The 13,008-nt window shown below is 41.8% G+C and overlaps 1 protein-coding gene across 2 annotated transcripts in view; it reads right to left on the reverse strand.

Moving 5' to 3' along the window:
- Nucleotides 1-12,776, reverse strand: part of hps3 (HPS3 biogenesis of lysosomal organelles complex 2 subunit 1) — a 15,743-nt gene extending 2,967 nt beyond the window's left edge. Inside the window, exons 1-15 of one of the 2 annotated variants that reach the window (XM_016488911.1) lie at nucleotides 12,477-12,776; nucleotides 11,577-11,798; nucleotides 9,884-10,171; nucleotides 9,166-9,343; nucleotides 9,009-9,091; nucleotides 8,736-8,922; nucleotides 8,355-8,436; nucleotides 6,768-6,922; nucleotides 6,459-6,560; nucleotides 5,688-5,796; nucleotides 4,804-4,988; nucleotides 4,547-4,724; nucleotides 1,701-1,934; nucleotides 1,425-1,610; nucleotides 310-504 (exon numbers count right to left, since the gene is read on the reverse strand). In XM_016488911.1, coding sequence (XP_016344397.1) covers nucleotides 310-504; nucleotides 1,425-1,610; nucleotides 1,701-1,934; nucleotides 4,547-4,724; nucleotides 4,804-4,988; nucleotides 5,688-5,796; nucleotides 6,459-6,560; nucleotides 6,768-6,922; nucleotides 8,355-8,436; nucleotides 8,736-8,922; nucleotides 9,009-9,091; nucleotides 9,166-9,343; nucleotides 9,884-10,171; nucleotides 11,577-11,798; nucleotides 12,477-12,693 — 2,601 coding nt within the window. In that variant the 5' untranslated portion in view covers nucleotides 12,694-12,776. The remainder of the gene's footprint in view (nucleotides 1-309; nucleotides 505-1,424; nucleotides 1,611-1,700; nucleotides 1,935-4,546; nucleotides 4,725-4,803; nucleotides 4,989-5,687; nucleotides 5,797-6,458; nucleotides 6,561-6,767; nucleotides 6,923-8,354; nucleotides 8,437-8,735; nucleotides 8,923-9,008; nucleotides 9,092-9,165; nucleotides 9,344-9,883; nucleotides 10,172-11,576; nucleotides 11,799-12,476) is intronic. The other variant, XM_016488976.1, reaches the window with a different exon arrangement.
- Nucleotides 12,777-13,008: the final 232 nt, after the last annotated feature.

Genomic DNA, 13,008 nt, shown 5'->3' on the forward strand with positions numbered 1-13,008 from the left:
TATATATATATTTTTTATTCACTAGTACTGTTTTTCTATACTACATAGTAGTGCATTATGTATTTAGATCAATTTTATTATTTATTTACTTTTTTTTTATCAAAAGTTTTATTTGTTTTATTTATACATTTTTTATTATCAATTAATTTTTACATATTTTCATAGTTTTTCTCTAAACTTTTCCACAGACCCCCCCAGCACTCTGGTGGTCATCGGACCCCAGATAGAAAACCCCTGCACACTCTAGTAATCAACGTGTAAACAAGCACTCACAACACCTGCTGTGTTAGGGTACTTTATCTCGCTCACCAGATCCTCAGCCGTTTTGAGGGCTTTGACGCCGGAGTGATCTCTGCGCGTGATACGGTCGATATAGATGGACGTGAGACGAAACAGCAGCTCCTGGATGATGGATTCATGAGAGGACGCTACTAACAGAGCCTCCCAGAAATCCACCAGTAACTGAGGACTGCTCGCAGCCTCCACGCCATCCTTACACAGCTCCTGAGAGAGAGATGAACACACACGGGAATGAGAACGACTCACACACACACGCACGCACACACTCACACACGCACACACTCACGCACACACACACACTCACGCACACACTCACACACACGCACTCACACACACTCACACACACTCGCACACACTCGCACACACTCGCACACACTCGCTCACACGCACACGCTCACACACACGCGCTCACACACACGCGCTCACACACACGCGCTCACACACACGCGCTCACACACACGCGCTCACACACACGCGCTCACACACACGCGCTCACACACACGCGCTCACACACACGCGCTCACACACACGCGCTCACACACACGCGCTCACACACACGCGCTCACACACACGCGCTCACACACACGCGCTCACACACACGCGCTCACACACACGCGCTCACACACACGCGCTCACACACACGCGCTCACACACACGCGCTCACACACACGCGCTCACACACACGCGCTCACACACACGCGCTCACACACACGCGCTCACACACACGCGCTCACACACACGCGCTCACACACACGCGCTCACACACACGCGCTCACACACACGCGCTCACACACACGCGCTCACACACACGCGCTCACACACACGCGCTCACACACACGCGCTCACACACACGCGCTCACACACACGCGCTCACACACACGCGCTCACACACACGCGCTCACACACACGCGCTCACACACACGCGCTCACACACACGCGCTCACACACACGCGCTCACACACACGCGCTCACACACACGCGCTCACACACACGCGCTCACACACACGCGCTCACACACACGCGCTCACACACACGCGCTCACACACACGCGCTCACACACACGCGCTCACACACACACGCACTCACACACACACACACACAGACTCTCGGTGTGCTGCATGCACCTGGAAGAAGAGATCGGCCTCCTCCAGTCTGATCTTGCTGTTCTCGTGCAGCGCCACGACCGCCGCCACCAGCAGCCCCTCCTGTGTGTCGTGCAGGTGCTGGGACAGTATGGTGGGCAGCACGGCCTTCCCTCTGCCGTGCAGCAGCAGCTTGGGCTCTTCTATGAAGCCATATACTTGCAGCATCTGGAGACGACGTGTTTTTGAGTTTAGATGTGTTTCTTTGGCTGGATCACACAATACCTGTAGTCACGGCATGAATTCCTGATGCAGTACCTCAGCGTGGCGGTCCATCTGCTGCCTGTAGCTGTGCAGGTCACCCTTGCGCAGGGCCAGGGAGGCCATACACAGGGACGGGGTGATGGACGGGGCGCCGCAGGCCTCCAGCTGTCTCAGATAGGTCACGGCGCAGTCAGGATCAGCGTTCAGCATGGACGGACTGCTCACCACATGAGGAAGCTGAGCGGGTTCAGCCACACTGAAGATCTCCAGGACTTTATCAGCCATGTCCTACAGCACAGACACCAGACAGGATGACTGTTTCAACAGATGCTTTATATGCAAATTTGCAGGTCATTATTAACCAAACTGGAATAATGCATATGAATGCGTATGAATGAATGAAGCAAGAAGTGTATTTTGACTGTAATTTTATCCTAAATTAAAAATAAATAAATATAAGGTGCAGTGCAAGTTCAGCTCAACCAACAGCATCTGTGACTACGTTGATTAACACAAAAAATAATTCACTCTTCCCTCATGCTCTTTTACATCAGACCATGGCTTTTCAAACTTATTAAAACTCAGAACCCTTGTGAGGGACTCCCTTATTAAAACAAAGGCAGATTTTTTTGTATAATGGCCCATGTATACTATGAGAGAAAAAATAAATAAATAAATAAAAAAAATTACTTACAATTTTACAATGAAGATCATTTTTAAAGACAACTTTTTTTCCCCTCAAAATTAAATAATTGTCTTTTATATTATCATTATACTAAAGCAGATAATTAAAATATTATCTGGAAACTATGCACAAACTGATAGTGTATCTTTTTCTACCCATTGTTAGACGTATAAACATTAAAAACAATGTTTTCTGTTATAAACAAGAGTGCTTAATAAAATAAAATTACTGATTTCCAAATAGTTAGTCCCAGCAGAATAAAACAATTATATCAAATTATATAAAAGAATTGTGTTAAACAATTAATACCTGAAGTTAACTTTAACAGCCCTAAAAATACATTTTGTAGTAAAAAAAAAAAAAAAGATATATATATATTAGGGGTGGAACGGTACACAGACGTCACGGTTCGGTATGTACCTAGGTTCGGGGGTTACGGTTCGATACGATTTCGGTACAACAGGGGAAAAAAATCGACTATGCTCGGTTTCTTTTCATTTATTTTGAACAGATAGTAGTACAAATTAAAAAATGTTCCACCTAGATGTGAAAATACTCAATATTATTACATTATGTTATATATATAAAATCTGCAGTACATACAGTATATACATACAAGGAATAAATTCTTGAAATATATTTGATTTAGTTTACAGATAAACAAGGGAAAAAAACAGTGCGACACGTAACGTAGCCTATATATGCTGAGTTTCAGTTCATTTTTGTGACAGGCTTCATTTGTTCACATTAAGGAAACTCAAATGGCACAAAGCCACATCCTATTTGTTTTCTTTATTTTACAAAAGCACAATGTTTTTTTTTTATTGTGAGTGTACACAAATTAAAGCAGACAGTGATGCATTATTAATAAGACATTAAGTGTTTAAAGTTGATTCTGCTGGTATAAGGAAACAGTAGAAGTGATCCCGCCGGCGCACACACACACATCAGTTCCAGCATTGCTAACTTGACAGCGCAGTTGGTACTTTATCAAAATAAAATACAGTGAACCAAAAATCAGAGCGCCCGCCGTGCACGCACACACACACACAAAACACATCAGTTCCATCATTGCTAACTTGACAGCGCAGTTGGTACTTTATCAAAATAAAATACAGTGAACCAAACATCAGTGCGCCCGCCTCTGTGTCACAGTTGGAACGCGACTGAAACACAAAGCCTATAATTTACATAATAAATAATAGTTTAGCATTCAGATACGTTACTTCGCAAATATGGATATATTATGGAATATTTAGATTTGTGCCGAATGAGCGAGGCAGGATACACGAGCACAAAGCTCCATTTCGCAAACAGCTGAGTGCACAAGCTTTTAAAGTATACTCCTTTGTCAGTCTGTGAGAGACACATTCAGAATCAGCACATGGTCACTGTCTAGTGGGCTTGGTTTTCAAGTGCACAATTCACGGTATTTGCTGTTCTTCTGCTGGCGGCCGGTTATCAAACAGCGTTGCATTGCTGCGGTCGCCCCCTTCTGGATTGGGATGAAACAGCGTTGCATTGCTGCGGGCGCCCCCTTCTGGATTGGGGTGAATTGCCTGTAATGATTGTAAGGTCTCATGCACCGAACCGAGATGCCCGTACCGTGATGGTTCGGTACGAATACATGTATCGTTCCACCCCTAATACATAGACATTATGATCCCTTTAAAGTATACTCCTTTGTCAGTCTGTGAGAGACACATTCAGAATCAGCACATGGTCACTGTCTAGTGGGCTTGGTTTTCAAGTGCACAATTCACGGTATTTGCTGTTCTTCTGCTGGCGGCCGGTTATCAAACAGCGTTGCATTGCTGCGGGCGCCCCCTTCTGGATTGGGGTGAATTGCCTGTAATGATTGTAAGGTCTCATGCACCGAACCGAGATGCCCGTACCGTGATGGTTCGGTACGAATACATGTATCGTTCCACCCCTAATACACACATACATATATATATATATATATATATATATATATATATATATCCACAGACCTGTATCAGACAGTATTAGGTCATTTCTATATGTGCATTTGCATAACCTGCCTACCTGACAAACAAACTAAATAATTATGTAAAATAATCTTTAATTGAATTTCAGTGCACATCTCATTTGACATAAGTGAATAGCATTTTAGCATTGCATTGACCCCATATTGGATTGACCGCTATATCTAAAGTTTCCATCTGTGAGACACTGGCGTTTCCTTTGGTACCTTGCTAAGCTCCTCCATGGTTTCCTCATAGAGCGAATGCTTCAGGAAGAAGATAAATCCTTTGCCATAACCAGTTGAGACGCTGCTCATGGACATATTCCTCTTAATAACATCAGTCACGGTGAGGCCTGACATCTTATAGTATGGGAGAGCCAAGTGACAGTCCTTCTTATCAAACCTGCAAATCAAACATGAGATCAAAGAATGATATCTGCGATTACTGCTCACAGCTCGTCCGATCATGAGACGCCGCTGACCTGCTGAAGCGGTCTCCTAAGTGAGCGCAGCTCTCCTGAAAGGCCTGCTGCAGCTGCGCTCTCTCGGCAGACTCACAGTCCTGCAGGAGCAGTGCCGTCCGCAGCAGCAGGTGACCCTCGCTCAGCAGGTGAACGCAGCTCTGAGACGACGGGCTCGACTGCTCGTATCGCTTACTGTACTCCACCTGATGGAAACAATGAGGAGTGTTTACACTGAAAACCTGCATGACTGTGGTAAAAAGGTTTCATTTGGTCACATAAGAAAACATACTGTTGTCTGTCACCAGTGCTGGGTAAAGTACTAACACATTGTAGTCCATTACTGATTACAAATTACATCACCAAAACTGTGGTTAGTAACATGATATGGATTACACATATTACGTAATGTAGTCGGACTACTTTCTGATTACTTTTGACCTAACTTGTTTATCACATAGACTAGAATGGGATTATTATGTACCATATTTATATACAAAAATAAATAGAAAAACTATAAAAAAACAAAGAGAAAGAAAATGTGTGAAATGCAGTAAACATAACATTAGAGCAGAGGATCCCAAAATGTATATAAGTGGTCGGTTCATTTAGAAAGAATAATTAAAAAAAACAATATATGTGTATATATATATATATAATTTTTAATCCAAATAGAAAATGTAGTAAATACCAATATATATACCGTATATCGCATTTCAGCCAAAATTTTTGGCCATATATCCCAGCCCTGTCTGTCACTTCTCACATCAGTCAGACACTCTTTTTCTGTCGATGTGGGCAGTACTTGGCCAGAATAAAATATAGGTCCTCTACAATAGTCTGGCTCTACAATCGTTTGTGATAACTGAATAGTTTTTCTGATAAGACAGCTGAAGATACAGTACTATTTCTCTGTAGAGCTGCAGTGTGGACACAGAAGTGATGACGTAGAGGTTCCAGCCGTGACCGCTGTCAGCCGGCTCTGTGGGTTTGCAGACAGAGGTCTTCCTGGATCTGAAGAGCATAACAGTCATAGATCACAACTGCATTTACTGCTCATGTTTTGCAGAGTTAAGATGCGGCCACATTTACTGTTGTTTGCTGAATTTTCACGGGGCGAAATCCAGTCATTTCTATTGGAATCCACACAATCAGAAAATTTGGGCGAAATATTTCCCAATGCAGATTTTGCAATTAGTTGCAAAGCAACAGAAAGCTGCTTGATTTATAAGTGACTTCTACGTGAGCTGTACTTCATACAGCACTACACTAGTGACCATTTCTGCCCACAAAATCTTGACGAATTTCAACAACATTTTGTAAATATGACCGTACCTTTAGTCCACTGCTCTACATGTGCCAGCAACAGGCTACTTCATTACAAATACCAATTAAAACAATGTAATTGCAATGAATTACTTGTTAAATTGCAGGGATTAGTTTAGCCGTGGTTGGTTCAATTCAGTTATATGCATTAAAGGTTTCTCAAAATAAGAGGAAGTCCCGAGCCGCAGTGAAAGCTTTGCATCTAATTTGCGATGACTGGATGGTCACATCTGAACCAAACTGAGATGTTAGATGAGCTATGAACGGCCGCATGCAGGTCTCACTCACAGTGGGTTAGGGGGAATTTCAGGCTTTGTCCAAACTTAGGATCATGCAGCTCGCTAACTTACAGGAAGGACCTGGACAGTAGGCTTTCCAGTGCTGGCGTTGAGGACGGCTCTAGACCTACAGCTACTAAAATGCCTGTCAGGGTTCTGTGTTCCCTCGATTCACTACAATAAGAGTTACAGGCTATTTACACAGCACACATTTGCACAGGACACCACGATACATCTACAAACCAAACAGCATAATTCATTCTACTTCAATTCAACCCATATGAGAAACATTTCCCAAGGTGTTTTAGTAATCAGGATATAAATGTGTTGAACTGCAGTGATTGTGAACACACACACACACACACACACACACACGCATACGTGTTTCTGCGGGCTGTTCTCTCCGTGTCCTCTTTGCTGTCCACATCTGCTGCTGTCAGGAGAACGATCTGATTTCCGTCCTGACAGAGAACCTTCAGCCCGATGAAGAGCTGGATCCTCAGAGCACACACCTCCATCGTGATGGGAGGACAGGCCTGACAGGACACCGTTCAGATATTGACATGTTAGTGCTTCCTGGACATGCAGAAATCACAGCCATGATTCTAGGGCCTTGTGAAGGGTTGATAAGGGTTTTCTGAGTGATTCTAATCTGAGCTTTTTCCACATTAGTTTTTCACACAAATTTACCACATTGATCATCAACAGAATGGGGCTTTTTTTAAGGGATTTCTGTGGAATAAAGGACTTAATTTGTTAAATTTCACTAATGACACTACACTATTTATTTGTCAAGATATGAATCAAGTCTCTTCTTCAGAGTAAGTGTCTGGGACACTTTCACTCATCTGCCAACTGAAAATCTGGTGTAAAGTAATAATAGCACATGATGTATCATTTAAGTTCACAGAACAAACAAAAAAAGGTTTAACCCTATAAAGCCTACTGTATCACATTTGATACACAATACTTATTATTATTATTATTATTAATTACTAATTATCAACATGATTAAAACTTTGCTGAAAAACCTGTTGTACACAATCATGTTCATGCCTTCTGATTGAGAGTTAGTTTATTAGCAAGTTAAAGGCCTTTTAGTATAATTGTGAAAATATATATTTTTTTACATCATTACATCAAACATCATTTGTAGAAATGTGAGAATACATCAGGCTTTTGAGCCTGATTATCTCTCAATCATCATTGTATTGCATTGCATTATATGATATTGCATTCCCACAATAAAAAGTAGAGAGCTTTAATCATAAAACTAAGCATTTAAATATCATCTTATTACAACATATCATTGGGAGATAATAGAGTGACAACTGATATGAATATGCATTTTATGTAAGCAGTCTGCTGTAGTGTTGTAAGCTGTTATAAGTTTAAAGGGATAGTTCACCCAAATTCATCGGTTCGCTTCAGAAGGCCTTTATTAACACCCCGGAGCCGTGTGGAGTAGTTTTATGATGGATGGATGGATGGATGGATGCGGTTTTTTAGGCTTCAAAAACAGGGGCACCATTCACTGCCATTATACAGCTTGGAAGAGCCAGGACAATTTTAAATATAACTGCGATTGTGTTCATCTGAAAGAGGAATGTCAGATACATTGATGAGTAAATCATGGGCTAATTTTCATTTTTGGGTGAACTATCCCATTAATACTTCCACTGAGGGGTTTTAATAGCAGTACTAAGTTAGACGACTGAGAATCAAGGAACGTCGCAGGTGTGAAAAATATAACTCCGATTGTGTTCATCTGAAAGAGGAATGTCAGATACATTGATGAGTAAATCATGGGCTAATTTTCATTTTTGGGTGAACTATCCCATTAATACTTCCACTGAGGGGTTTTAATAGCAGTACTAAGTTAGACGACTGAGAATCAAGGAACGTCGCAGGTGTGAAAAAAGAGAAAAATATACAAAAAGCATGGAAACCCATGATGACTCGCTTTACCTTCATGGTGGTGTCGATGTATGGGTCATCAACCCGAGCCGCTACAGCACTGCATCTGACAGTGAAACACTGGAGAGCATTCCTACAGCAAACACAACCACAATCAATTCATCTTTTTTACTTTTTAATTCAATTTAATCAAAATGTTATAAACTGCTTCAGTACAAACATTTAAATATAAACGACAACATTTGGCCAGTCAAAATTAAGTACTCTAGAGAACTATGGAATAATACCGTAATATATTACTTCAAAAATATTAAAATGTTAAGTCCATTTTAACTAAAAACCTGCTTATCTCACTATGGAGTGCACCCATAGCCAGCAATTTACAGCACTTCTAATTTCAGGAAGTGGACAGTGAGAGTTTGTCTGTCCTACCTGGTGATGATGTAGAGGAACTGGTCACTGAGCACAGCCTGATGGGTCTTTTCTGGGTACTGGTAGGTGGACACGAGCTCCACGGTGTTCTTCAAGCTGTACATGTAGCCGGTGTTCGGCAAGGAGAAGAAAACAAACATGCACGTAGGTTCCCCTCCTTTGGAGATGGAGGCTTCTTCCTGTTTACCTGTTCAGAGAGCGGGAGGAAACCATTCAGTCCAAAAGAGAGAGGGGTGTGGGTGAGCGAATGCAGCACATGCAGTGTTCACTTACCAGTAAACATGGGGTGGAGCTGCAGGGAATGCAAGCGTGTCTCCTCAACGCTGCAGCCTTGAAAGAAATCAGGCGCAAACCGCCTAGACAGGGCAAACTAGAGAGGTGACATCTGACAAACAGAACGCAGCTCATCTTCTTAAGCTGTTCACTATACCTGAATAAGACGTAAACCGGGCTCATGTCCCCTCGGCTCTCTGCCTCCATACCGGTCCACTCCAGAACTAAAGAGACGCCACACTCCTGCGCTTCATTTCCCAACATCTCCTGATGCTTTGGGAACAGAAAGAAGTCCTCTTGCGCATGGAGGGGGCTGAATCCATCTTTTGTCATCTCTACAACAAAAAATATGGAAAATCAGAAAATTAATGCAAGGGTGCATGGCATAAATGTGACCCTGGAGCACAAAAGCAGTCTTAAGTCGCTGGGGTATATTTGTAGCAATAGCCAACAATACATTGTATGGGTCAAAATGATTGATTTATCTTTTATGCCAAAAATCATTAGGACATTAAGTAAAGATCATGTTCCATGAAGATATTTTGTAAATTTCCTACCGTAAATATATCAAAACTTAATTTTTGATTAGTAATATGCATTGCTAAGAACTTAATTTGGACAACTTTAAAGATGATTTTCTCAATATTTAGATTTTTTTGCACCCTCAGATTCCAGATTTTCAAATAGTTGTATCTCAGCCAAATATTGTCCGATCCTAACAAACCATACATCAATGGAGAGCTTATTTATTCAGCTTTCAGATGATGTATACATCTCAATTTCGAAAAATTGACCCTTATGACTGGTTTTGTGGTCCAGGGTCACCAGCATAACATGCACACAGCCCGAGGCTTAAATTGTTTTGTTAGTAATACCTGCGTCTTCATCGATGCTGGTTTCCGTCATGATATCTTCAGGTAGCAGTGCATGCTCCTCTGCAGCCGGGCTGCTCTTCTGCCGCGGGGTGAGCTTTACCACCAGCACCTCCAGCTCCGTCTGAAGGGCTATGTATCCAGCACAGAAGGCCACCTGAGACGGGCTCCAGCCCTGGATATGAAGAATCAGCACCCTCTCGAAGTCCAGCACAGAGAGCTGCTCGCTCAGCGTCTGACGCTTCAGACTGAAGACCACCAAACTCTTGGCACAGCCCACTAGAAGATCACCTGCCAAGATAACGCAAGGACTCAGTTACATGCAAACTTTCTCAGTTATGATGTGTGAATTATGAAGTGTGCATTTTGTGTTCGTATCTCAGTTAAATGTGCAGAGTGAGCTATAAGTAAACCACTGGAAGGTTCACCTCCTGATGAATGCAAACACTGAGACTGACATGTTGACTTCTGACCATTGACCAATGGTTTGAGGGACATCCTGTTAAACTCGAGTGTTTAATGTTATGGATATAGAGAGCATCATAGAGACTTATGAGTGGCCACTTCTGACTTCAGCAACTAAGACACCACATAGAACAAACTAGCAACACTCTGGAAACATCATTGTAGAAACTACATAGAAATGGTCTTACGTCACTCGTAACACAGTAGCAATGCCCTAACAACCACCAAAAACACCCTAGCAACCACCATCCAGGGTGTCTTGAATGACTTTTTAGTTCAGTAGCCAGTGGCAGGAGAATGAATAGGTCGTTTCTTGGGTTGTTCCAGAGTCAAGATTGTTCCAGTGCACTGTAAAACCCTGTGAACAACAAGTGCTCTCTGTTCACTTTCTGACCTGCCATGTTTTCTCGAGTCTCTCAAGCCAACAGAAACAGATGGCAAGCACATATTAAATGATGTTTGATAGCTTTTACAGTTACAACTACAATACCATTCAGAAATGTGTGGTCAGTGAGATTTTTTTAAAGGAATTAATGCTTTTTTTCAGCAAGGATGCATTAAATTGATCAAAAGTGACAGTAAAGACATTTATAATGTTACAAAAGATTTCCGTTTCAAATAAATGCTGTTCTTTTGAACGTTCTATTCATCAAAGAATCGTGAAAAATAAAATGTATCGTAGTTTCCACAAAAATATGAAGCAGCACAACTGTTTCAACATTGATAATAATCAGAAATGTTTCTTGAGCATCAAATCAGCATATTAGAATGATTTCTGAAGATCATGTGACACTGAAGACTGCAGTAATTATGCTGAAAATACAGCTGCGCATCACAGAAATAAATTACAGTTTAACACATATTCACACAGAAAACAGTTATTTTATATTGTAAAAATATTTCACAATTTTACTGTATTTTGATCAAATAAATGCAGACTTGATGAGCAGAAAATACTTCTTTTTTTTTTTTGTTAACATTAAAAATCTTACCGTCTCCAGCAGTAGTGTATGATAAACAAATTACACTGGAATATCAGTTCTGATGTTATTGAAAATGATCAGTGACTTTTAAATCCAGTGTTTAGCAGATGAAGTACCTTGCTCACGTGCACATTTTTGTCCAAACTATTAAGATTCACACCACAGGAAACTAAGGACTGCAACGAGACACAGCACCAAAACACAGAATATATAGAAATGTAGTTATTTCCGTGTTTCAGTGTCCTCACCGGTAAGACTGCAGCATGCCATACACAGCGGCGGCTCAAACAGAGGGATCTCAATAATCTCCATCTGCTCTTTAGGAGCTCCGCGGAAGGACGAGCCCCGCAGGAGGTGACCCAGCAGACGCACCCCAACACGAGTCTTCTCAGCGGCCTGGTACCTCCAGTTAGTGTAGGCCCTGAGGTAAGTGGCCTTGTTCTTCTCCTCAATGGTCACTAGGTAGTCCCCTACAAACAAACACAGACAAATACATGATCGCACACAAGAATCACCATTATTTGGAAATGTACCATTGTAATAACACGTCACACACAGTAATGAGAGTACTTTCATGACTACTTCATTACATTTTAAATCATTGTTTTTCACAATCCTAAATAATCTGCTTTAAAGAAATACATTTGTTTCGATGTGTTGACTAACATACTAAAGCACATGTGAAGTACTCGATTATAATTTATAACTGTAGTGTGTTACTTGATATTACATTTATAGTTAACATTCTTTTTAAATATACTTAATTTTAACTTCATAATACATCAAAACACGACATACAAGTTTCAATAGAAATTACATTAAAGTATATTTTAGTTTACCATAAATGCTTGTCAGTGCATTCAGCAGCACAATTTAACCATATTTCAAAAGCAAAAATAATTATTAAAATACATATGATTCCAAATATTTGTGGGTGAAAACGCACTTTAAACTTTAAACGCATTTAATACAGAATTATATATATAAGGCAAACAGCATGCAATGAAGTGCCCGAAAACATTGCATTCAGTTAACAGCATATTATTTCCGTAATAAGCAGACTTTTCAGAAGTATGCTAAACTCTACTTTGTTTACACAGGGACCTGGTACTGTTAAGACAGTGATTGGATATCCCACGATCACTGACCCACGGCGCTGTGGCGGAGGCTGAGCACGGAGCCCATGCTGCTGAAGCGGCAGATGAGCGGACATCCCTCCCGCTGCAGCTCATACGCCTCGATCTTACAGCCGCCGGCGCTCACCACGAACAGCGCCCCGCCGCCGCAGCACACCAGCCCGGGCTCCTGCTCCGCCGCCACGATGTGCTGAGACGCGAACGGGTGACAGTTATAGACGTGGACCATTTCTGCGGCGGGGGCCGGAGTCTACACGTCTGAGAAGAATCACGGAAGAGCTGCAGAAACGAAGAATACGTGACAGGATAACAAGCCACATGACACAGTGATTTAAAGGAGGCGTGGTTTCGCGGCCCGGAAGCGATCTCTAATTGGTCAGGTGCGATCGGTCTACATATCAATGCTGCTATTTTAACCATTCACTGTGGATTTTGTAATTAAATTGCTGTTTAAGTTTCTCGTTGTCATGATTCAGGTAATAATAAATTGTTCAGACCACTGCTGGCGCATCACAGAGTCACGAGAGAGCTGTTACTTTTCTCA

The sequence above is a fragment of the Sinocyclocheilus anshuiensis genome, unplaced genomic scaffold (genome assembly GCF_001515605.1).
Source record: "Sinocyclocheilus anshuiensis isolate Anshui unplaced genomic scaffold, SAMN03320099.WGS_v1.1 scaffold345, whole genome shotgun sequence".
Classification (NCBI taxonomy): Eukaryota; Metazoa; Chordata; class Actinopteri; order Cypriniformes; family Cyprinidae; genus Sinocyclocheilus; species Sinocyclocheilus anshuiensis.